Source organism: Mesocricetus auratus, unplaced genomic scaffold (genome assembly GCF_017639785.1).
Source record: "Mesocricetus auratus isolate SY011 unplaced genomic scaffold, BCM_Maur_2.0 Super-Scaffold_100676, whole genome shotgun sequence".
In the NCBI taxonomy this organism is placed as follows: Eukaryota; Metazoa; Chordata; class Mammalia; order Rodentia; family Cricetidae; genus Mesocricetus; species Mesocricetus auratus.
This window is the reverse complement of record NW_024429266.1, coordinates 147,390,408-147,416,760: the sequence shown is the minus strand read 5'-3', so window position 1 is coordinate 147,416,760 and position 26,353 is coordinate 147,390,408. Positions and strand designations below refer to the sequence as shown.

The 26,353-nt window shown below is 47.9% G+C and overlaps 1 protein-coding gene across 1 annotated transcript; it reads left to right on the top strand.

Moving 5' to 3' along the window:
• Window positions 1-308: 308 nt before the first annotated feature.
• Vax2 (ventral anterior homeobox 2) lies at window positions 309-24,599 on the top strand. The gene is made up of 3 exons (XM_005071097.4): window positions 309-555; window positions 20,620-20,807; window positions 23,982-24,599. Exons 1-3 carry the CDS (start codon window positions 309-311, stop codon window positions 24,411-24,413), a joined length of 867 nt encoding a protein of 288 aa, XP_005071154.1. The 3' UTR covers window positions 24,414-24,599.
• Window positions 24,600-26,353: the final 1,754 nt, after the last annotated feature.

Genomic DNA, 26,353 nt, shown 5'->3' with positions numbered 1-26,353 from the left:
CACTGCCAGTCTCTAAACAACACCCTACCCGAGGAGGCGCGAAGACACCGCCCCCTCCCTTTCTCTCCTCCTTTCCCTTTTCCTCCCAACCCTCTTCCTCTCCCCCTCCCCAATATCCCGCTGCGTCGTCCCCCCCCGGGATCCACCCCGAGTCCCCCAATCCCAGTTTGCACCCAATCGCCGGCGAGGGCGGGGCCTGTGGGAGGGGCGGGGCCGAAGGAGGAAGGGGCGGAGAGGGGCGGGGAGGGACCTGCTACCCAGAGCTTAGGCTAGCGGCCGCGGCGGCCCAGGCAGCAGTGGTGGCGGGCATGGGCGATGGGGGCGTGGAGCGGGACCGTAGCTCCAAGCACCGGGAGGAGCCTGGGGGCCGGAGCGGGCGCCACGGAGACCACGGCGGAACGGAACACTTGCGTGTTGACCCGGGTAGCGGGAGCCCAAGGGAGGTCGCTGCGACCTCCGCCTCCAGTCCCGCGGGCTCCAGAGAGAGCGGCGGAGACAGCGACGGACAGCCGGCCCTCGGTGAGACGGACCACTGCCGCCGCATCCTGGTACGAGGTAAGGGGACGACCGCGGCTCTGGTTCCTTGGGCCACCATCCTGCCCTTCCTGGGGCCTCTAACCTCTCTCAGTTCATATACTGGTTCTTTCATTCGGCAATGCATCCAACAAATATGTGCCTATTGTGTGCGGGACATTGTGTGCGGGACATTGAGCTGAATGCAGGGGACAAAGCAGGGGCTGGAGGGAGTACTTGTTTCTCGCTCTGCAGTCCGTCCTTCTGGGCTGGTTACTCTCTCTCTAGGCCCATCCTGGCTGGTTGCTGTAGTAAGGATGCGAATCAGTTCAGGAAGCAGGACTCCGAAAGCCAGGGCCCTCGCCCAGCGGTTCTCAGAGAAAGGGAGGAGAAAGTGTCACGCGCGCTCCGCAGGGACAAGATAGGGAGGGACCCGAGTGGGCAGCTGCTGAAGAAAGCCAGTTCTGCAGGCGGGCGGAATGCTCCCCCCCACCCCACCAACCCTACCCGCCACCCCGCCTCACCCCACCATGTTTCCCAGCACCGGGTCTTGCATGGGTAGGAGTCCAGGGAGGGTTTGGTGGGAGGAGGTAAGTTGGCTCCCGCCGCCCCAGTTCCCACTCCCCGGCCCCCCCTCTGCCTAGCCTTCCACTTGCCCTCGCCCTGTTTTCCAGTCCTTTCCCAGCAGCGAATTCGCCTTCACAGCGCTCCCTTGCCGCCCATCCAGACCCAGGCCCCCAACGTCAGTCTCCTGGGTCTGGGCCTCTCCAAGTTAGAAGTCTTGGGTCTTACCCTCAGCGGGGCCTGGGCCTGTTGTCCTCCGCCATCCTGGGGTTTCTGGGATTGGCTCACTTGGCTTTCCCTAGTCTTTCCGAGTCTCTTTATCCCACGTACCCATTCTGGAGCCTGCAGGCCTCAGGAGCCCGCCCACCATAACCAATTTCCTCTCTTCTGCCTAGGAGAAACTAGGTTTCTCCCACCCTAGTCTCCAATACCTTGGAGTGAGAGGGTGGAGTACAACTTCCCTGAATCCCTGTCCCCGAATGTGGGACCCAGCTAAGGCAGGACATGCGGACAGCCTGACTGAAGGCATAGAAAGCTGTCTTGAATCCAGATGCAGGAAGGGAAGCTTTCTGAAGAAACTCTCCTGGGGATAGGTGTGGTCACTAGAAGGTTGGATGACCGCTGCCACCCTAGGGACCCGCACGGTGTTAAGGCAGTTGCAGCACCAGCGTTTGAGGACTTGTTGGTCACTTGGAGTTAAACTAGTGTTCCATTCTGTCATCTGAAGGGCTCAGAGTGCAAGAAGCGAGCCAGCAGTTGAGTTTAGCTGAGTTAATCTGCAAGAGATGAAGACAGTCTAATGTTCCCATCTCCTAGGGTAAGGTTTCCAGTTGATGCATACATCGCAGCAACCGAAAAACAGGTTTCCTCTTCTCAGGACGACCGAGCTCTGAGCCCAAACAGGGTCCACCTCCATTCCACCAGCTTTTATGTAGAACAAATACATCTTGTTCATGAACATCAATGGGATTGTCTCTTAGAGCTGGGAGTAAAAAGTGACTCTCTCCTCTGAGGTAGAGCCACTTTAGTCAGGCAGACACATATGTGGAGTTGCCCTGGTTCATCTTCAGGGGTTCACTTTTATACTGTACTCATCTTTTGTCTTAACATTTATAAAGTATATTGTAAATATTAAATGTGAAGTACAGTTATCCACCTGACCAAAATGGAAAACAAATGCAGCCTTCACAAATCCCTCTGCCCCTCCCCCATTTAATGACAAGGATGATATTACAGGCCTGAAATGCCCAGGATGTCATTTACTGCTAATCCCTCCTAGTCAGGGTCACTAGTGTCAGTCACTGCTCAGTTACTTGAAGCCCCACCACAGCTAAGGGTAGAGGCTTCCATAAGTGAAGCTTGCCCAACACTGGGGAAGGGAAGCCTTCATTGTCCAAATAAACAGCCCTCCCATAAGCCCTAAGCACATTTTGACCTTATCCTCTGCTCCTCTGAAGACACCCCCTTCATATCTTCCAAGGAAGTCATTAAAAGGTGCAGGGGAGATTATCTGCCCTGGGTGCTATGAGGACAGGGCCCTCCGGAGAAATCCTCACATCGTTCACCCTCCTTCCCACCCTGGTCGTGGGATTGCTTGAGAGAGATCTTTAGCACTGGAAAAAAATCCAAGGACAGCTGGGGCCAGAGGTGAGCAGCACTGGTGGCTTGCCTCTGGCTTTGCTGCCCTCCAGCCTTGGTGATTTCATCTCCAGGAAGCTTGCTAGGGATCCAGGGTGCTGCCAGGAGCACAGGAAGCACTCTGCAGGGTCTCTGTAAATATTTGTTGAAGGAAGGAGTGGGTAGCCCTGGGGTGACCTACAAATCCTATCTAATGGATGGGGTGACACAGTTTGGTAGTCGGAAGCCCCTGTTAGCTACCACACACACACACACACACACACACACACACACACACACACACACACACACCCAGGCACTGAGTTGCTATAGAAAGCTTGCAATTTAGAGGCATTAGAGGCAAAGAACAACTGATAAAGGAGAATCGGGCCACACTGAGGAAAGCAGTGAGGTTTTCCTCTGTCCTCTGGGTAACCCTGCTTGGCCAGTGTCTCAGATTTCCTCTGAGAATACAAAGCTGGGAGTCCAGGAGAGCCCCTGTTCTGCTCACCCTGCCTTCAAAATGGAGGCATTCTCTCCCAGCAGCCACCAAGATGACAGACCAGACACGGACACACCACAGACTTCCACACAGGGAGGCTTCCCCCAGGACTCCACAGTCTCTAAGGCCCCTAGACATCCCTTGTGCTGGGCCTTTGGCTAAGGAGGGCAGTATGGAAGAAACCTTTTGTTTTATCTCAGAAGGGCTCGCCGGTGGGGGCAGGAGACCAGAGGAAAGAATGGGGCCTCCAAGCTCTAACCTCACCCTGCAGTTGGCCAACCCTGTGCTGACTCTTTGAGTGGAGAGGGATCGGCATAGGCAGAAGAGAGGCAGTGTAATTCATAAATCCCTGTAGTTGGTAATCCAAGCCTCCCACCACCTTTGGCTCAGGCCAGTGGTGTTTTCCCTTTCAATCCAGTTGAGAATCCAACTGATCTTGATAAATCTGAGAATGTCCCACAGTTTAATGGTCAATGCCAGGAGGCCCCAATAATCTGCTCTCTCAGAGGTGCCTCTTGAAGCCTGCTTGCCTCTTCTGCAGGTCTCCAAACATTAGTCAAGACTCACCTGCCATTCCCCAGCCTTTGCCAGAACCATTTCTGAACACAGCAAATCCTTCAGAGGAGTGATACACCGGTCATCTGGTCATCTTCCTGGAGAGCCTTCCACCCAGCTAAAAGGCCCTGGAGAGGACGCTAAACAGATGCACCGGTGCTGGGGGTCCAGGGGCCCTGAGAACACTGGGTCTTTGGCTTGAAATGTTTGACTTGAGCACAATTTGACCCTTCAAATCCTGCAGCCTGTCAGGTCTGAGCACCCAGCATAATGGCTGTGTGGGGCTAGCCTGCCATCTACAGTTGCACCCTCAAAGCCTCTTAAGGGACAGTGGCTTCAAAGGCTAACTGTGGTCTCCTCCAGCTTCGAAGGCTGGGCTCGATTTCTATCAGCTCTGAACCTGGGGACACCAGGCGCTGTGCTGCAAAGCCAGGGCCGCGTTGAAGTGTTGGGCTGCGGAGAGCTGGGCCAGGCCCCAATCCTAGGCCTCTAGGAAAGGGGTATCGCCAGCCATATCTTAGTCTGCGGATACATTCGGAAACCCGGACCTGCGCGCATGCGGAAGCAAATGCTGAGAGCTCTAGTAGACTCAGAAACCGCACTTTGGGAACTTTTGGAGGGTGTGTGTGTGTGTGTGTGTGTGTGTAGAGTACTTAAATTTTTTTCTAGTGGTTGTTTCGTTCTATATTTCCTTTTGGAGGGTGTGTGTGTGTGTGTGTGTGTGTGTGTGTGTGTGTGTGTGTGTTTGCTTGCATGTTTACGGAGAGTACTTCAATTTTTTTTCCAGTGGTTGTTTGGTTCTATATTTTCCCCCATTGCTTTATTTGTTGCCAGCAGAAGAAGTGCATTTCTCGCCGCTGGTCTGTGCGGTGGTCATTTGGATCTCTATTTTTCCCTCCTATGCATGTACGTTCTGCCCTCCACACAGGAAACTGAAGCAGGTCTCAGAGCGTGGCCTTGTTGCTGCTCTTCGACCAACCCTCCTTTTCAGAAAACGATGGGGACGAGTTACAGGGCTTTGATCTCTCGAGCTTTCTTCCCCTGCATAATCGCGGTGGATCACCATATCTACAGGACCCAGTTAGGGACCGCTGAGAACAAATCCTTGGAAAGCTGGAGCAGGGAATGTGGATCGCTGGGGCTGGGGAAAATCTCAGGGCGGCCTCTGCTCCAAACTCACTCAAGGTTCCAGCACCATCGCCAGAAAGGGCATCTGTGCATCTCTCAGGCCTGGACGCCATTGCTCAATTACCTCTGCCTCCTGTATCTCGGATAAATTTCTTCCGTTCCGTTTTAATCAGGGGCGACAGAGGGAGCCTATGAGTTTTTTTGTTGTTGTTGTTTTCTGTCTCTCCCTCTGTTTCCTGTTTGTTTAATATGAGAGAAATTGCTCTTGTTCTCGGGGATCCGGAAGCAAGCCCCTGTCCTGCATCGCAGGTGGAGCCGATCTGAGAAAGGCGCAGAAGGGAGCAAGCCCTCCCCCGGAGACGCCGGGTATCCTAGGAGCCGGGTTTGTCCTGCCTTGCACCCGGAGGGACCGGCCGAAGGGCGGTTAGGGCTCTTTCACCACCTGCAGATGCAGAGTTTTCCATCGGCATAGACTCTGCAGAGAAGTTGCAGCGACCGCGGGAATCTGGCCTCGAAGGCCAAGGGTGGGCACAATTATCCAGATTTCGTTGTGGTGACCTGAAACTGCGCATCAGCCTGCAGAGGTAGTGCCCTCTCTAACCGTTTGCTATGCCTTCCTTTCTTCTTGACTTCGTCCAGACACCAATGTGCACTCCTGTGTACCTGAATGGTTGAAGCCTGGGGTACTTCTCAACCTAGAGGTTTGCTGCCAACCCTCCGCCCCCCCCCCACACTGGGCTCCTAGAACACGCAGTGGCGGGAAGGGGAGGTGTCAGAAGAGCAGGGAGCTGGATTCCCCAGTCCAGTCTGCACCATTGGGAGATGTACACCATGTCTCCCGAGGCCACACAATTTTTCCTTTCTCAAGCACACAGCAGGCACTCGAATATTTGCCAAATAAATGAAAGAACATTTGTTACTATTACCTCCTAAGCATAAGGCGGCCAGTGACCACTCCCCAGTGGATCTACCTAAATTGCTATTTTGGCGTTACATATTCGTATGGACAGGAACTGTTAAAAGTACGATGTCGATGAAACTTTATTTTTAAAATTTCTAACTTTGGGAATTGCTAAAAACTAAGACCGAACAACCTTAATTTCTTTTCTTGGGCGTGTGTGTGTGTGTGTGTGTGTGTGTGTGTGTGTGTGTTCTGATCATAGGGCTGGAAAGGCATCTTGCAAGGTCATGGGAAGTGCTACAGTGGTTCCACCAGCGGAAACTAACCTAGGTTGATTGGCCAGAGTGGTGGCCAAGAGTTGGTAAGGCAGACACGCTAGGAGGCAGAGACCGGAAGAATACCTCAGGTTCAAGTCAGTCAGTCTATCCGAAACCAAAAGGAAAGCGAAAACAAACCAAAACAACAACTCCAACAACGAACACTATATAAATCTGCACTCTGCCAACACACAGGACTCAGCGGCTTAGAACAATGGAACTGTTCTAGCTGGTGGTTTGACCCTGATGTTTGCTCTATACCCTCGTTAGTCGGGGAGGATCCCACATTCCAAGGTCCAGCTTAGGTCGGCCGCACTCCACCTCATCTATCTGACTAGTCCATGGAGGACTTTAATTCCAGAATACAAGCTTAACCGGAAAACAAAACCAATGGCAGCTATGGCTGCCAGAAGCCACTTACCTTCCCCGCATGCCCTTCCAGACGAATTCCTTATGCTATTTTGAAACTCACACTTTAAAAAAAATCTTAAACTGCAGTGGGTATTTGCAATTCCACCAGTCCTGCATCCTTCGCCGGTGCAGTAAGCTAATTGTGTTGCCAGAAAAGGACCTGTACTTTGTCTAATTTAGTATTAATACAGTGAAATGAACTCCCAAGGCCCCTTGCTTTGTGCAGATTTTAATGTTTCAGTGAAATAAATTCCTAGTAGCAAAACTGATGATTTGAAAGGCTTACTCAATTTTAAAAATATTATACTTAATTGTCAAATAGGGAATATACCAACATTTCCTTCAAAATACCCCCGTTTAATTGTGTGTGTGTGTGTGTGTGTGTGTGTGTGTGTGTGTGTGTTCACTCAAGTATGGAGGTCAGAGGACAATTTACAGGAGTGGTTCTTGCCTACCATCTGGGTCCTGGGGAAAGAACTCAGGTTGTCTCTTCTCAGACCTTTGCCTAGGACTTGCTGAACCTTTTCAGCTGCCCCAAATATCCCTCACTCCCCCTTTTGAAGTCTAAGGCAAAAACCCCTTCTCAGCAGTGCAGCATGGCTCAGCCTTGTCTTGTAATCCACTTTTAGGCCATTTGAATGTTTTTGCACATCTGTACAGCTATGTATTTATTTTCTTCCACTGTGTTTTCGATACCAAGAATCCTTGCTCTATTGAACTGGTATATGGTGTTTCATTGTATGGACCTTTGTCATATAGCTGGTTTCCCTAACGGATGGACGTTGGGTTGTTTTCTGTTGCTATAGCATACATGCTGCAGTAAAAACTCGGTTGTTTTTTTTTTTTCTGTGTGTGTTTGTTGGTTCGTTGGTTGATTATTTTCATTTGGTGGGTATATCTGTGAGGGTTCCTCAAAGTGGGTTACTGGGTCAAAGGGTGTCTTTAATTGCTCTTGGTGGTGGCAATTTACATTGCTAGCAAGAATGCCTGACAGTTATTTTTTCCATACCCCTACTGCACCCCAGGTGCTGGGCAAGCTCCCTATCCCTAGACCGGTTTTTTTGTTTGTTGGCTTGGTTGGTTGATTTAGAGTTTGTTGCTGTTGTTGTTAAATATTTTGCAGGTTTGTTATGACTCTTCCTTTTGATCATATTTTCAAATACTCCTTTCCTCATTGGTCCATGGAAATTCTGTATTATATCCACTCCATTGTTCTCAATATTATTGTGATTTTTATAGTTTGCTATAAAACTATAGTTTATAGTTTGCTTTTCAGTTTTGTGATGGCCTTTGTTTTCTTTGGTGTAAGATGTCTTTTTCAATCATATAGTTCATCAAGCTGGTTTGTCTTGTCATATATTTAGAGAGGCTCCCTTACCTCTCTGTATGATCTATGTTTACTCCAATGATGTCCCTAGTAACTGAAAAAACTTAAGCATGTAAGTTATGTATGGCAAAATCAGGCAATGTTTTCACAAACTCCTTTCTCATTTAGCAAATGCTGTGTGGAAATATATATAGAATTCCTTCTTTTTTTTTTTTTAGAATAAACCACACAGTGGGCAACTGTGTAGCTAGCATGCCATTTATTTAATTAGCTTTCTACTGCTGGATATTCAGGTTGGTTCTTTTTCACAATTCTAAACTCTCTGTCTCTGTGTGTGTGTGTGTGTGTGTGTGTGCGCGCGCGCGCGTGCACGCACGCGTGCTTGTGTGCTATTTATGAGAATGTGGGTGCAAATGCCCTAAATGCCCAGTATAAATGCATGCAGAGGTCAGAGCAGGACAAGGCATGTTGTCCTATATCCCTTACTGTCTAATTGCCTTGAGACAGGGTCTCTCACTGAACTGGAAGCTCCTCATTTTGCCATTTCTGCCAAGCTGATGGTTCAGATCCACTTGTCTCTGTCCTCAAGTACTATGGTTTCAGGCACACACCCTGGCTTCCTTTGTGAGTGCTGGGGATTCAAACTTAGGTCCCTGTGCTTGCAGAGCAAGCTCTCTTACCCAGTGAGCCATCTCCCTAGCCCCAAGGAGATTTACTTAATCTTAATTAAGCAATATTAAAAATAAACCAGCAGTTTAAAAATAACTATGGAAGATATAATGAGATACTCACTATTAAGGAATTGTTGCTTTTGTTTTTGTTGTCATTTTGTTTCGCTTTGTTTTAAAATGGTGTCTGGTCATGAACTTGCAGTAATTCTCCTGCCTCAGCCTCATGAGTGCTGGAGTTGCAGGCGGCCTTATCATACCTGGCCTGGAATCATTGTTAATTTTTATTGCAGTAATAGTACTCTAGTTAAGTTTCTTAGAGGGGTCTTTTGTGGGTGAAGTAACATGATGTTTTGCTAAAAAGTATGGCCATACCAAAGAAATAGAACTGTTTCCAAGATGATAATAGTGAACACTGGGAGACAGTGAACATCTATTATACTATTGTCTTTAATTTTGTGTATGTTTAAAATTTATCATAAGAAAATATCTATAATTGGAATTGTTTCACATATGCATGGTATGGTTACAGTTACAAGTTAAAAATTTTAAAGCAAAATTTTTAAAACATTCCAGGCAGTGATGGTGCACATTTTTAATACCAGCACTCAGGAGGCAGAGACAGGCGGATCTCTGTGAGTTTGAGGCCTGCCTGATCTACAAAGTGAGTTCCAGGATAGCCAGGGCTACACAGAGAAACTTGAAAAATAAAAAACAATGAAAGTATAACAAAGCCATTAAAGGTATTTATATATTTCATTCCAAAACATGCTAGCTCACATTCCCAGCAAGCAAAAATACATGTGTCATTTCACTGTTTCTTCCAACAGAGGCCATGCTTTTAAAGTAAAATCTTTCCAAGTAAAAACCCAAACCTCCTAGTTTTGAACTGCTAGTGGAGTTAAACTGTTCCAATCTATTCTGCACTTTATTTTCTCTGCTATGCACTTAATTATTCGTGTGTTGAGGTGGCTTCGGTTGCCTTGAGTTTGAAAGAGATCTTTTTAAAATTGTGTTTGCTTATTTTGTGTGTGAGTGTTTTGCCTGCTTGTATGTTATGCATGTGTGCCAGTGGATGCTTGTGAACCACCATGTGGGTGCTGGTTGTGGAACATGGGGCCTTTGCTCGACTGGAAGCGCTCCCTACGTCTGAGCCATCTCTCCTGCCCTGAAAGGACTATTTTTACACCAAGGAAACAACAAGCTCTCCTTTGTGGTCGTGTTGCAGACATCCCTCAGGTCTTCTTTTTTACAATCATTCTGAGGTTTATTTTGTTTGAGAACAGAAATTGAAACTGTCATCACATTTAATGGCTGTCTCCTTTGGGGATACTAAATTTTAATTCCTGATTAGAAATGGAGAGGGGAAGGGAGGGACTCGGAATGTGGACATGCTGAATTTATGAATGGATAAATCCATTCCACACAGACCCATGAGAACACTCAAGGCACTTATAGAAAATGGTGCTGGGTGTTGCTTCAGCGGCACACAAACAGGAACGATACCAAGGTTAGCATGGCCCCTATGTGAGGATGACACACACGTGTGTGACGCTTTCCATATTAAAGAGGGATGGATGCATGGAAGGAAGGAAGAAATGAAGGAAGGAAGGAGAGAAAAGAAAAGGATGCTGGGCACATTCATTGCCCATACACACCCTCCTGGCGTTTTTTTTTTCCTCACCCCAACACCCAATGCCATGCAAATGCTATGCTAATCGTCGTTAAACTGCATTGTTTAAGAAATTCTTAACTAAACATTGATCTGCATTTGCTTGAATCCTTGAATATGCACACAAACACACATCTTAAGAGTTGTCTGATATGTGGGGGAGGGGAAGTTAGGAGGACAGTGGGAGACTGCTTGTCCGGTTTACTCAAGGTGCTTGGGGGCTGGAGAGATGGCTCAGGAGGTGCTTGGTACATACCATCCTTAGTACTGGAGGGAAATTATTTTGTCTTCAAAGCAAACTAAATACTTAAAAAAAATTATACAAAGGACGGTTGGAGAAATTTTCCTTCTCTGATCAACTTCTAGTCCCCAAAGGAAACAGAAGGGGAGATGGGTTTCCCTGCCAGACTTGCTACTGTGTGAGTTGGAGTTTCCTCTATAAACACGTACATACATACACACACACACACACACACACACACACACACACTTTTCATACATACATACACATAGACACATACACACATCCATTCGTACACACACACATACACAACCTCATTGCTATTGACAGTATCTGGTGAATGTCCACCCAGATTAATAAACAAGACATTCCATATTCTTACTAACGGCTGCAGAGCTGTCAAAGGCTCACTGGTTTTATCAGCAATTTTCCTATTATCAAGCTTTCAACATGTTTTTTGTTTGTTTGTTTGTTTTAATGAAATTACATTGTGGTGGATTTGACCTCAACAAATTCCAGTATTTCTTTGGGAAAAAAGGCCATTCAAGCATTCTAGGCAGGCCCTCATATTTATTGTTGTTTGTTTGTTTATTGGTTGTATTGAGTTTATGTGTTATTTGTTTCACACAGACAATGGCTCTCCAGTACACAATTCGTTCCCTCTCCCTTTCCACCCCCACCCTATTTCCTCTTGTTTCTCCTCTGCTTTTATGTTGTGAGTGTGTGTGTGTGTGTGTGTGCACGCATGTGTGCACATACATACATGATTTTCAGTGTCTCAACAATTCTAGGGCCCCAGTGTGTGAGAGAACACTTGCTTTTTATCTTTCTGATTCTGCCTTGTTTCATTTAACTTCAGTTAATACAACAACCTCCAGTTGCATTTATTCTCCAGCAAACGACTTCTTTACTTTAAAAAAAAATCCATTTTTAAATCTCTGTGTGCGTGAGCAGTGAGCCACAGCACTTGTATGGAGGTCAAAGGACAACTTTCTATGAATCTGCTCTCTCCTTCCACTGTGTGAATCCAGGAAATGGAAACCAGGTCACCAGACTCAGTGGCAAACGCCTTAACCCACTGAGCTCTCACCAGCCTCCAATTTACTTCTTCTTTATGGCTGAATAAAACTCCATTGTGTTACCACATTCTGTTATCTGCTCATCTGCTGACGGACACCTCTGCAGATTCCATGTCTTGGCTATTGTGAATGGGGCTGCCACGATCCCAGCGCGTTCCAGATTGTATCCATTTGTTTCTATTAGGAGCTTTCGAGAACCAAATTATTCTGACTCTGGCCAGCAGTTTTCATAGTCTGAGAAACACGTTTTCAAATATCCCAAGGACCCTCAAGCTGCTCCTGGTCCCTTCTCTGACTTATTGTGAGTCTCAGCATGCTCTCATTTTCCTTTATTTTTAAAGATTTGCTTAGTTTTACCTCATGTGTATGAGTGGGTTTTCTGCATGTGTGTCTGTGAACCACATGTATGTGCAGCGCCCATGGAGATCAGAAGAGGGCTCAGATAACCTGGAACCAGTGTCCTAGACAGCTATGAGCAAACCCCTGAGAGGCCTGTGCTCAGTCACTGAGCTCTCTTCACTGAAACTTTCCATTATAATTAAACACTGGTGTTGCCTCTTCTCTGGATAATTTGTACAGTTTTCCACCATTCTGGCCAGCTTTGACCCTGGCCTTGAGTGACTTGCTGTGTTCTGACCCTGAGACTGCCCTACACGTTATGAATCCCTTCTCTAGGTCTGTGTTTAACTCACTCACTCCCTGCCCTACTCTAATTGTCCATTGCTTTTGCTCTGAATGGTGTGTGTGTGTGTGTGTGTGTGTGTGTATGTGTGTGTATGTTTCCTTGATTTTTGAAGCTTTATTTTTCACATTTAAGTGTTAATTTGGTACTGCATGCAATGTCAGATGGATTGCCTTATTCCAAACAATGAACTAACTGTCCAAGGCCCATGTCTTTTACAGTCCTGTCTTTCCTCCAACTAATTTGAAATGCCATCCTTGTAGAACATTCCGGATCCCTGAGGGCATGTGGCTCTGCTTCGAGGCTCTCCTCACAGAGTCACACCACTTCAGTGATTCTTGATCTGTAATAGATTTTGCTGTGTGGCGATGGACGCATTGTCTCCTTTTTCTGTTTTTGATGTGTGTGTGTAGAACTTTGTAAGTAAACACATATATTTGTGTATTTGTTTGAGACAGGGTCTCTGTGTGGCTTTGGAGGCTGTCCTGGAAATCGTTAAGTAGGCCAGGCTGGCCTCGAACTCACAGAGATCTTCCTGAGTCTGCCTCTCAAATGTGCCACCACACCCAACTCTAGTTTGATGATTTTTATTGTCACACAGTCACTGTACATGGTGATGGGTTCACAGAGCCTTTTTTTTTTTTTGAGTCTGGGGAAATGATTCTGAGTAAAGTGCCCATGGGGGAGCGAGGACTGTGTGGGCTGTTATCCAGGTGCTAAGAGGTGGAGGATCCCTGGAGTCTGCTGGTCAGCAGTCTAACCAATCCGTGAGTTCCCAGTTTCACTGTGAGATTCTATCTGAAAAAATAAGGTGGAAAACAATAGCAGAACATACCTGACATGGACCTCTGTCCATCACACACTTGAATATCCACACATACATAGACATACAATGACATTTTCATATACATGTGTCATGCCCTTTGAACAATTTCTCCTTCCTTTCCATTTCTCCCCTTTTGATTATTTACAGTTGTTTCCCCAGCCTTGCTTCTGCTTTTAATCCTATATACACTTATATATACATATATGATTTCATATGTCTGTATATATATATGTCTAGAGATGAGAGAAACATGTAGTATTTGTATTCTAAATTTGGCTTATTTTAAGTAATACTATGATTTCTATTTGCACCCATTTTCTTGCAAAATTCATAAGTTGATTCTTCTTTCTGGGTGCACAAAATTCCATTGTGGATATGCATTACTTTTTCTCTGTCCATTCATCTGTTGATGGCCAGCTGGGCTGAATAGTACTACAATAAAATTAGATAGGGGTCTCCAACTTGTTAAATTTTGCCTCTTCTTTTTTTTTTTCCCAAGACAGGGTTTCTCTGAGTAACCTTGGCTGTCCTAGAACTCACTCTGTAGACCAGGCTGACCTCTGACTCTGAGATCCCCCATCTCTGTCTCCAGAGTGCTGGGATGAAAGTCGTGCACTGTTGCCGCTGCCGCCACCCAGTGCTTCATTTTGAAAGACTTGTCCTTAACTATTTAAATTTCCACAGTAAACTCGAGAGTGAATTTTCCACAAGGAATTTTTATAGTGCCAACATTATATTTCTGGATCAAGGCAGGAGAATCTAACACAGTAAAGTGAGATGTAGTGGCGTGTGCCTGTAATCCCAGCACTCCAGAGGCTGAAGCAGGAAGATCTCTGAGTTCAAGGCCAGTCTGGGCTACATAGCATAACCTTGTATCATATGAATGAAAATGAATAACAACAAAGCCACACACGACAGCTTCTTGCAGAAAGGGCCTTCCTTGGGAAGTGAAGCCAGGGAGGACTACCATCAGGGTTCTGTGGGAGAGGGCCAAAGGGGTCCTGTTTGGCCTGGAGATTGGGTTTGTAACTTCCAGGTTTGTTTTATATCTTCTCTGCTCCCATTGTTTTTTTTTAAATAAATTAGTTGCATTTAAAAGTAATTTAAATGTATTATTTCTCTCCCTTCCCCACACAGGAGCCCTAGAAACAGAACCTTGTCTGCCTCGCTGGTCCCCATGTCCTCAGAGTCTAGATCAGTGCTTGGCACATTTATAAATATCTATTGAATGGTTAGATAGATATGATTCTTCTTATTTACACAGATTGGATAATACTGTACATGTTATTTATTTTAACATAGTTTCAATGATATTTTATGTGTATAATAGCTTTGCATGTATGTATGTATGTATGTGTCTGTACCATGCATATATGTATGTGTACCACATACATGGAGTACCTGTGGAGGTCAGATTCCCAGGAACTGGAGTTACAGATAATTGTGAGTCACAGTGAGGATGCTGGGTACTAAACCCGGGTGCTCTTAACTGCTGAGTCATCTCTTCAGCCCCCTAAATGTGTCATTTTATAAGTTACTTTCTTGCACTTAGTGTCAGTTCACATGATCATTACTGCACTCTAGTAGAAGATTCCGACTAGATATTTTATAGTATGTTCACTTATTTCCCTGTGGGTAACATTGAGGATTTTTGAGAAAAAATGTTTTATTGTTAATGTTGCTTTGAGTCTGGGTCTTACTGTGTTACCCAGACTGGCCTGGAACTCATAGAGATCCACCTGTGTCTGCCTTTTGAGTGCAGAGAGTAAAGGTGTGCTCCACCATGCCAAGCCTATGCTTTGAGGTTTTAGTGTGCATATGTGTGGGTATGGGGTGTCATAAGTGCATACGTAGAGACCAGGGTCAACATAGGTAGAGACTAGAGTCACCACTAGGTGTCTTCCACAATCTTTCTTCATGTGTTGTTGTTATTATTATTTATTTTTGTTTTGTGTGAGTATTTTCCTGCATACATACATACATGTATATGTACCACACAGGTAGAGAACCCACAGAGCCTGAGAGGGCTTTGGATCTCCTAGAACTAAAGTTACAGAGAGTTGTGAGCCACCTTGTGGTGCTGGGACCAAACCTGGGTCTTCCACAAGAGCAGTAAGTGCTCTTAACTGATAAGCTGTCTCTCCAGTGTTCCACAAGAGCAGTAAGTGCTCTTAACTGATAAGCTGTCTCTCCAGTGTTCCACTTTTAAGTGCTCTTAACTGATAAGCTGTCTCTCCAGTGTTCCACAAGAGCAGTAAGTGCTCTTAACTGATAAGCTATCTCTCCAGTGTTCCACAAGAGCAGTAAGTGCTCTTAACTGATAAGCTGTCTCTCCAGTGTTCCACTTTGTTTTTTGAGACAGGGTCTCTCACTAAACCTGGAGCACATCAGTTCATCTAGCTGGCTGACCAATGAGCTCCAGAGATCCAGGTGTCTCAGCTCTGACTCTTGCTGGGATTGCAAACACCCACCTTGCTCAACTTTACCTGGGTGCTTGGAATTTGAACTCAATTCTTCATACTTGTACAGCAGTCCTCTTGTCCACTGAGCTATTTCTACAAAACAGTATTTTCATCCAACTGTTTATTGTATGTTTTGGTGTTTGGTGTTTTGCTCAGACAAGATTTCCACTTTAATGGAGTCAGATGCATCCTTTGTGTTTCTTCCAGTCTCCTGGGTTCTGTCTGCAGAGAATGCTCCTAATATAGAATTGGGCGAGGTGTCTCACACCTTTAGTACCAGCACTCTGGATGCAGAGGCAAGTGGATCTATGTGAGTTCGAGGCCAGCTTGGTCTTTAGAGTGAGTTCCAAAACAACCAGAACATAAAGCTGGAGAGATGGCTCCTAAGTTAAGAGCACTGACTGCTCGTCCAGAGATCCTGAATTCAATTCTCAGCAACCACATGGTGGCTCACAACCATCTATAATGAGATCTGGTGCCCTCTTCTGGCGTGCAGTGCAGGCAGAACACCGTCTATATTTAAAGAAAAGGAAAAAAAAAAAAAGACAGGGCTAAGACACCCCGTGTTGAAAAAAAAGCAAGCTCCTAAAACAAGCAAGGTCATAAGAAAGTGTCCTGCAGATGGAGAGACTGCTCAGCAGTTAAAAACACAAACCTGAGTTCAATTCCCACTCAGCAGCTAATAACTTTCTGCAACTCCAGTTCCAGAAGATCTAATACCTTCTTCTGTCCTCCTCAGTCACCAGGTCCATACGTGGTACACAAACATACATGCAGCCAAACATTCATACACACAAAATAAAATAAAATAAATCTGAAAGAAAAAGTATCATACCATAGTTTTGCAGTGTCTTTACCAAATAATTTTTTATAATTTTAATCCATCATTTTATAATTGATGATTTGTTCTGTGGTTTACTTATTTATGGTGTGAGATAAAGTTTTCACTTAATTTTATTCCAAACAGATGATTTGTGATCACCAGTACATTTAAGCTTGCTTGTAAGCATAACCTGCCCTCATTTGGAATGTCCCTTACAGGCTGGAGGAATGGCTCAGTAATTAAGAACACTTGCTACTCTTGTAGAGGATCTAAGATCTGTTCTGAGTGGCTCACAGCCAACTACATCTAACTCAGCTCCAGGGGATCCAACAACCTCTTCTAGCCTCTGTGGGCCCTGCACACACATGTAGGGCAGTGTGGTGGTGGATAGTTTTAGAATATCCCTGCCCATAGCTCCATACATGTCTGATAGCGAGTGTGCCCTCCATCTGGAGCACCATTCCATTTCCGTCATCGTCACACGCCACCTATTTACTTAGTATTTTAGTATAGTGTATGTTTTTTTTTCTTTTGGTTTTTATGAGACAGGGTTTCTCTGTATTGTTTTGGAGGCTGTCAGTCCAGCCTGGCCTTGAACTCACAGAGATCCGCCTGCCTCAGCCTCCCGAGTGCTGGGATTAAAGGCGTGCGCCACCACTGCCCGGCATGGTGTATGTTTTATTAATTAATTGGAGGAGGCATATGTGAAGGTCAGAGGATACTTTTCAGGAGTTGGCTCTCTTCCACCATATGTGCGTGTGTGCCTTCTAGGAATTGAACTCTGGTCATCAGGCTTGGCAGCAAGCAACTTTACATGGTGAGCCATCTCTACAACTCTAAAACTAAATACTCACTTTAGCCTCACCCACCTAAAATCATTGTCTATTAGTTACTTTTCTGTTACTGTGATAAAATACCATGACCAAGGCAACTTATAGAAGGAAGGGTTTATTTGGGCTTACGGTTCCAGAGGAATTGAGTTCATCACCATCCCGGCAGGGAAGCATAGCAGCAGGCAGGCATGACAACTGGACTAGCAAACTGAGAGCTCACATCTTGAACTGCAACCACTAGGCAGAATGTGTGTACTAGAATTCTCAGTGGCTTTTGAAACCTCAAAGCCCGACCCCAGTGACATACTTCCTCCAGCAAGGACACACCTCATAAACTTAGCCAAACAGTGCCACCAACTGAGGATTAAGTATTCAAACATCTGAGCCCATGGAGTGGCAATGCTCCCCCTAGATCTTGCAGGAAGAGAAGAGTATTGCCCAGGTAGGCTCGGAAACTTCAGGGAGCTGCCCAGGAAAGGTGTGCAGCCTACATCACCAGGTGTAAGCACCCTCCCTCCTGCCTGCTCTGCAGATAGCCTGGTCAGATCTCCACCTTCGCAGATGGGCTCTCTGGGAGTGGGGAGGAAGCCTTTGGCCTCATCTCACCACTGGGAACAGTGGAAGCTGAGCAGACAGAACCATCCCCTTCATAAGGTTTCCATATTCTTCTGGAATATGGAAAGTATGGGGTCTAGGGTGCTAAGCAGTCCCAAGAGGCCCATGGTTCCTACAACACGCCAATAGCAAGACCTTCATCCATCAGACATACTCGACTCTGAGCCTGAGTGGGACCTGGGCCGGCAGGGTTCAGTCCCCTCTGAGTGGAGATGTCCTTCTTCCCCCACACCATCCTATCCCCTCCCTGACTCACCTGCTTCTGGATATCCACTGGGGCGAGCAGGAGCCATAAGGGTCAGGTCATGGCATGGGTATGGGAAGGAGGGGCCAAGGCTACCTATCTGAAGTAGAGATTCTAAAAGGAGGACTACAGTCCTTCGGGGCTGGAAGGCAGGCAGTACCCCCAAATAGGTATCCTGCCTTGTGTTCTCCAAACAATGGGCTTTTCCAGAAGATTCCTTTGTACTCATTGCTAAAGTCTTTGCTGAAACTTGTCAGCTAATTAAGGCCTCCCCACAGCGTGTTCATGAAATGAAACAAGGGCAGCTGGTAGCTGTTGTTTGCCTGTTGGGGACTGAACGCAGGGCCCTGTGCCTACTAGGCAAGTGCTCCTCTGAGCTACATCTCCAGACCCTGCTCGTTGCTGTTGCTGGGATTGCAGGAGTGTGCTACCACTCTTGGCACAAGCAGTGTTTCTAGGGTTTATTGAATACTGACAGTGGGACCTTCAGGGAGTTACTTAAAACTTGCTCCTCATCTATAAAGTGGGAAAGTGACAGCTTCATCTCCATGGAGACACTGGGAAGGTTCAAACTCAAGACCAACAGCCCAGGGCAGGGGCTGAAGAAGCACCCTGACCTTTGTTCTTTTGTTGTTATCAAATATTTATTTATTATTATGTATACAGTGTTCTGCCTCCATGTAACCCTGCAGGTCAGAAGCAGGCACCAGATCTCATTACAGGAACAGGTTGTGAGCCACCATGTGGGTGCTGGGAATTGAACTCAGGTCCTCTGGAAGAGCAACCAGTGCTCTTAACCGCTGAGCCATCTCTCCAGCCCCCCTTTGTTCTTACTGTTGCTTGCTTACATGTGTATAGTGTGTTAGACTAAATCCGCAACCCTGTTACCCCCACCCTCACTCCTCTGGTCTCCCTCTTCCAGACAAGTCTCCTGCTTTCATATCTGTAAAAAAAACACTTTAATTACATGTATGTGTCTATGGGGACATTTATGCACATGTGTATAAGTACCCATGAGGCCAAGAGAGGGTGCAGAATCCCCCAAAGCTGGAGTTATAGATGTTGTGAGTCTCCCGATGTGTTTTCTGGGAACAGAACCCAGGTTCTTTGCAAAAGCAGTTGTCGCTCTTCATGACTGAGCAATATCTCCAGCCCCATCTCACCATTCCTTGGTAGGACCACTATGTAAGCCAGTTTAGCTACTGGCTTCCCAGCCCATAGAAAAAGCTGTTTCTGCGCCCCCTGGTGGAAATGAGGGTCCTTGCAGCTGCAGGAGGTGGCATGTTGCAGGGGCTTCCTGAGCAAGAGCTGCCTTCAGTTGCTAAATTGGTGGTGGTGCTGGTGGTGGCTTTGTTTTTGAGACAGGATCTTTTGTATCCCAGGCTGGCCTTGAACTCCTGGTCCTCCTGTTCCACTTCCCAAGTGCTGGGCTTGCAGGAGTTCAGCACCATGCCCTGCTGAGCTGGTGTGGTAAGCTTTCCAGGTTGCTGCTCCTCCCATTGTGGGGAACTGCAGCTAGTCCCGTTGCGTGACTTCCCACAGGGTACAGTGCTGCCTTAGTCCATCGCCTGATTATTACCTGTGATAACAGTTTCACATCAGTGGTGGGGAGCTTCGATTAAAGCATTGTCTCTTTCTGAGCTTTGTGGTGCTCTGTGGTGATGGTGGGCTGTAAGTCCTGGGCCCTTCTTAAGTGGACTAAAGAGGTTGTGTATGAAAGACATTGGTCTAAAGCCCGAGGTGGCTTGGCTGTACAGGGACACAGCGAGTGGGGTAGTTCCCAGGCTGGAAGATAACCCAGCATCCTAGCAAGGTGGTGCCAGCCCTTGGGCTCCTCCTGGGGTTCCCAGCTCCTATTCTCCTCTATATCACATCAGTTAACACCCTAATGGACCCCAGGAGGGACCAGGGCTCGGCATCTCCAGGAAGCCTCCGTGATTGACCACATGCAGTTCTAATCCGTCTTCTCTGGACTTGAGGACTTGGTTGGTTTCGTCCCAGTTAGTCCTCACTCTGCAAAGAGAACAGAGCCCTTGATGAGCCATAAGTGGGTCCTTCCTGCCCATCATAGCCAAGCTGATGTTCTTTTTTTTTTCGAGATAGGGTTTCTCTGTGGCTTTGGAGGCTATCCTGGAACTCACTTTGTAGACCAGGCTGGCCTCGAACTCACAGAGATCCGCCTGCCTCTGCCTCCTGAGTGCTGGGATTAAAGGCGTGCGCCACTAACGCCCGGCCAAGCTGATGTTCTTACTGAGGCACACTCTCCCCTCTCATCCTCCCTCTCCTGCCTCTCTTCCTCTATCTCCCTCCCTCCCCATCCCTCTTGGCTTCCCTCCATCTTTATCCATCCATCCATCCATCCATCCATCCATCCATCTTATCTCCATAACACGGCATACATGGGGCTGCTGAGGAAGCTCAGCTCAGAGAGGCTCTCGGCAAGTTCTCTGGGATCAACTATTCAGGAAGGAACCTGAGGATTCCGGATAGGATCTTATCAGGCCATGAGTTCAAGGTTAGCCCGGACTACATGGTGAAACTCTATGAAGGAGAGAGTAAGAGGAGGAGAAAGAAAAAAAACCCACAGATGATCTAACACAACTAGTGAATTAACCTGGCTCCCTTCGTGGTGTTTGCAGATGCCAAGGGGACCATTCGGGAAATCGTCCTGCCCAAGGGCCTGGACCTTGACCGACCCAAGCGGACCCGCACCTCCTTCACAGCAGAGCAGCTGTACCGCCTGGAGATGGAGTTCCAGCGCTGCCAGTACGTGGTGGGCAGAGAGCGCACAGAGCTGGCCCGCCAGCTCAACCTCTCTGAGACCCAGGTGAGAGTTAGGCCAGGCTTCCACCGTCTGGTCCTGGTGTCTGGGGACTGTCTTGGTGTATGAGGCATGGAGGGGCATGACTTGGGAGGAACATGGGAAAACTGAGTGTCACAGTAAGGCAGGGCCAATAGTGTCAACAAGAGTGCTGTGGTGCTGACACATGCCTGTAATCCCAGCACTCAGGAGGTGGAGGCAGAAGCATAAAAAAGTGGAAGCCTGGCCGAGCGGTGGTGGTGCGTGCCTTTAATCCCAGCACCGGGAGGCAGAGGCAGGCGGATCTCTGTGAGTTCGAGACCAGCCTGGTCTCCAGGACAAGCTCCAGAGTAATACAGTGAAACCCTGTCTCAAAAAACCAAGAAAAAAATTGGAAGCCAACCTGGACTGTAGAATGAGACCCTATCTCAAAGCAAACAAAATTTAAAGGATAAAGAAGAAAGTGAGGAAGGAAAAAGAAGCAAGGAGGAAAATGGGAGAAGGTTCAGTGGGTAGAAGCACTTGCTGAGCAAACATAAGAACCTGAGTTCAAATCCCCAGAAGACACATTAAGAACCTGAATGTGAGTACCTGCAATCCCAATGCCCCTATGTAGAAATGGAAGACAGGGAAGGAGAGTCTCCTCAACCTTCTTGCCACGGGCATTTGCAGTACAGCAAAAAGGCAAGGAGACCCTGTCTCAAACACCGTGTATGGCAAGGACCAGCACCGGAGGATGTCCTCTGACCTCCACATGCAGGCCAGGGCACACACATGCCCATATCCATACACAAGGATGTTCACAACACATACATACACACAGGAAAGGAAGGAGAGCAGAGGAGGGTTGGGAAAGTCAAGTTTCCGCAGAAGGGATCCTTCATATTTAAGGAAAATGGAAAAGGCCATAGAGACAGGGCACATTCACAGGCAGGGAGTGAGTAGCTTAGAAGATGTCTATCCGGTATGCCACTGTTCTATTGCTGTGAAGAGACACCATGAGAACAGGGGAGGCTTAGATGGAAGGAAAGGCGAGAGCCTGGTTCAGTAGTCCTTTCCCTCAACTGGCCAAGGGACGGGCTAAGGACAAGCGGCCAAACCCCAGTGCTGGCAGAGCCACCAGCTAGCTTAATTAAATAAGTGCTTCTCCGGCTATTCAGCAGTTTTTTCTAGTCAGTCCTAGTACATTGCCTCTGCCCTAGAAGTCCAAGACAGCCGGCTAGAGGTACCTCCGCACAGAGTCAAAACCAAGCCACCATCCACGCTTAGACAGCCAGTTTCTGTATGAACCCAGGTCCCAGGAAGCAGCCTTTGAAGGATGAATGTCTAATGCATGCCTCTCATCCCTGCATCCAGCAGGCTGAGGAAGGAGAACTCAGAGTTTAAAGCCAGCCTGGGCTTCACAGGGAGACCCTGTCTGATTTCTAAGTTATTAATGGCTTTTTCATTTTCAAATGAACAAGTCTTAGAATCAAACACTAACCTCAGAAACAAGGAGATATTCTCCCAGAAAAAAAAATGTCTCGTAGCCCTGGAAGCTCCTCTTCTTCTGTGGGCCTTTGTGGCCCAGCAAAATATCAGGACATGAGGCCAACAAGCAGCCCACGAGATCCAGGGATCCAAGATGGCAACCTGCAGAGGAGCCCAGCAGGGCAGCTAGTGCCAGGATACACTCTACAGGCTAATGCCCTGGCCCTCCAGGAGTCAGCCAGCCATGGCTTTCCAGAAGAACGGAGCCTGGAAGAGTCAGTGCAAGAGGCAGGAGGAACCAAAGCCTCTTGGAGGAGCAGGGGTGGCTCAGGGGGTCTGAGCCTGTCTCAAGCTTATTGAGCTCCTGAACTAGCCTCTAGAAGCCCTGAGATTGATGGTGAGGAAGACAGAGGCACGGGTGGGAATCTCCCCCAGGGTTTTCTAGCAACCCTCATGCCTGGGCTGGAGAGATGGCTCAGTGGTTAAGAGCACTGGCTGTTCTTCCACAGGACCAGGGTTCTGTTCCTGGCACCCACATGGTGTTCACAACTGTCTGTGACACCTTCACACCAATGCACATAAAATAAAAAAGAAAGAAAAAAGAAATCCTAATGCCTCCATCCTGACCCTGAAAGAATTTGGAATGAGCCCTGGGAACCAGGAGTTACAATGTACACTGGAAACTTGTGTGCAGCCAGCCTTAAGAATCTACATATGATAACAAAAGAAATGCCAGGTCCTAGCCCCAGCCTCGCCTTCCCTCCACATCCAGGACCCACCTGCTGGGGGTCTCCCTTCCCATGCCTTTCTCTCTGCCTGCTCATAGAACTCTGCCAAGGCAGGATGTAGTGGGGAGCACAGTCCCCAGATTTTGTCATTCTGCGTTGGCCATACCCCTTGTCGTTGTCACCCGATTCTGCCCAGAATGGTCTGTACCTTTCCCAGCACAGGTCACATGACTTTGGAGCCTCTCTCGACTCCATCTCTCAGAGCCACTCAAGTGGCTGGACTTCTGAGGTCCCTCGAAAGCTGGAGAGGATGAGAAAATCTCCCCAGCCTTGCCCTTTGGGACCTCTGGGCCACTGTTCCTTCTCTTCCTCTGTCACGTACTGTCCCTGCTCATGGATGAGAAGCACCCGTGACACAAACTCAGTTGACAGTGTTGACCTAGCATACACAGAGCCCTGGGTAGCATCCCTGGCAAGGTGTCCAACTGGATGTGGTCCTATAGGCCTAGAATTCAGCACTGTGATCCCAGCAGGAGGTTCACAAGTTTAAGGTCACCCTAGACTACATAGCAAATTCAAGGCCAGTCTGGAATCCAGAGACCCCAGCTAAAATATAAACCAATGAGTGGCAGTTGGTTGCTTGGCTTGGATCTCAGTTCAGAGGTCTGGGCCTACAGCAGTGCTGGGAATTATGTACACATAAGCAATGTCGAAGACCAGACACCTGGCTAAGACCAGTGTGTTGGCCATGAAGGGGTAATTTGATCCTTCAATGGACCCCCAGACTCCACCTCCTGTCTGCCAATATGCTCCCATAGGCCAGAGCATCAGTGAAGACTGTTGTGAGGTGACACTAACAACCTGCTCTTCTTTCTCCCCCTGGTCCCCCCCCTTCTGCCCTTTTACCCCCACCCACCTCTGAACTCTGCTCCTTTTCTCTTGGCTCCGCCTCCTGCCCCTCCCCTTCCGCCTTCTGAAATTCCTGTGTGCTCTCTGCCCCAAGGTGAAGGTCTGGTTCCAGAATCGCCGAACTAAGCAGAAGAAGGACCAGAGCAGAGACCTGGAGAAGCGGGCATCCTCCTCTGCCTCCGAGGCCTTTGCCACCTCCAGCGTTCTGCGGCTTCTGGAACAGGGCCGGCTGCTCAACGTGCCTAGGTCCCCCAACCTCCTGGCACTGAGCCCTGGCCTTCCAGGCCTTCCTGCCAGCCACAGGGCTACCTCCTTGGGTGACCCCAGGAACTCCTCCCCAAGCCTCAATCCAGTGCCCTCGGCCTCAGCATCGTCCCCTCTACCGGCCATCTGCTTCTCCACAGCCCCGCTCCTGGACTTGCCTGCCAGCTACAAACTGGGGTCCTCGGCGTTTGAGCCGTACATAAGGCTAGAACAACAGAAAGTAGGCAGCCCTGGCCAAAGTGGCAGGAAAGCGGACACTTAGGTCCCATCCCCATGTGACACTGAGTCCCCAGCCCAGCACTCCCCCAGCCTCCTGGCCTCTGTGGACTGTACTGAGCAGGCCTGAAAGAGTAGGGGTGGGCACAGCATGCACCTCTCCACAGGCCCGCAGCTCAGAGACTGAACCAAACGACTTTGGTCCCAATGTACTCTCTGGGGTGTGTGTGTGTGTGTGTGTGTGTGTGCGCGCACGCGTATGCGTGTGCATGTGTGTGTGCATGCATGTGTGCTTGTGTGTGTGTATGTGTCTCACTGAAATAAAGGGAACTGGTCCCAGCAGCACCAACTCACCCCCTTCTGTCTTTGTCCTCAATGTCCAGAAAAAAGGGATCCTCAAAAGGGAGGGGTAGGCACTGGGGCTGGTGTCCACAGGCATGGGTCTACCATTAATGCAGCTTTCTTTCGGCCTCCACAGCCCCTACCACACCTGAGCCTTCTCTGGTTAAACATTCTCCTGTGTAAGCGTTTCTTTCAAACTTCAAAACACTTGTTGGGGTGGGCAGGAAGTCCTTCCAGGCGGTGAATGAGGCAAGGTGAAAGGAGACCTGGGAGGGCATCAAAGGAAGGCCAGAGCAAGGCTGGCCTGGAGAGAGGACCTGTGCAATACGGAGCACTCAGAGAAGTCTCGTTTTGCTCACTTTGCTCTCATTTAACTTTTATTTGTAATAGCTAGAGATTCTCAGGAAGTGGTTGGCTCACTATACTCTGACTTTTCTAGTTCCTATGACAAAGCATGTAGCAGAAGCTGGGTGACGGAGGAAAGGCTTAGCTTATTGCTTGAAGGTGCAGTCCAGCTTTACAGGAAGGCATAGCCACAGAAGCAAGGCGGATGGTCACATTGCACCCAGGAAGCTGGGACAAATGCTGGTGCTTAGCTCCCTTTCTCATTTTTCTTCAGTCTGGGAGTCCAGCCCAAGGACTGATGTCACCCACGTTCAGGGTGTGTCTTCCTCCTTAGTTGAAACTCGGGAAATGCCCTGACATATGCCTAGAGGTATGTAGAGTAGAGGTGACCCTAAACCCCGCTGAGGTGACAATCGCAGTTCTCCATCATCACCCGCCTCTGCTAACGTGGTACATAAATGTCACTTTTAATCACTCTAGATGCTCATGTTCATCTCACAGTGTGAAATGTGTTTAGTCTATCTCCACAAGTCCCTAAATCTTCACAATCCCACAGTAGTTTAAAAGTGTGGAGATTCAGACAAACTCTTAACGGAAAGAGCCTATTTTTGAAGAATTACACACTTTCAATATACAATGGCACAGAATAAATGTTTCCATTCCAAAGGGGATGAATGGGACACAACAAGGAAAGAATGGGCCACAGCAAGACCAGAACCCAGCAGGGTAAATAGAAATCCTGTAGCTCTGGCGTCTGGGCCCAAGTATCCAGGCAGGGATATGGAGGTGCCGATGAATGACCTTGAGTAGCCGTCTCTTAGTTCTGCCACTTACAGACATATAAGCAGCTGTCTTGAGCTAACTCCACGCTGTGCTCACAGAGTTCCTCAACAAATGTTCATGGCCCTAGCGTCTCCATTACAACTTAAGCTTTACCCTCAGAGATCCATGCAACAGCTTCTCTCAGGGCCTCCTGATTTAAACCCGCCACACATGGCCTGGCCCAAACAACTTTCTAGAACCTTGGTGCAAACCCCCATGACCGTAACTCTTGCAGTTTGCATGTCCGTAGCACCAGCAACATGTGGGTGCTGCTGCCAAGTTCTGCCATGAGCCTATGATGTGGTCTGGCCCTTTCTACTGCAGCGTTAGTGGCCTCTGTGCTCTTCAGCAGTCAAATCTCAGAGAACTCTTAGGGGCTCCTCAGCTCAGTCTCTCTTCTTTCAAATGAATTTGCATTTTCACAAGTCGGAGAGTTTGATGGGTGGGCTTGCCCTCAGGGCCCATTTCCTATTGTCC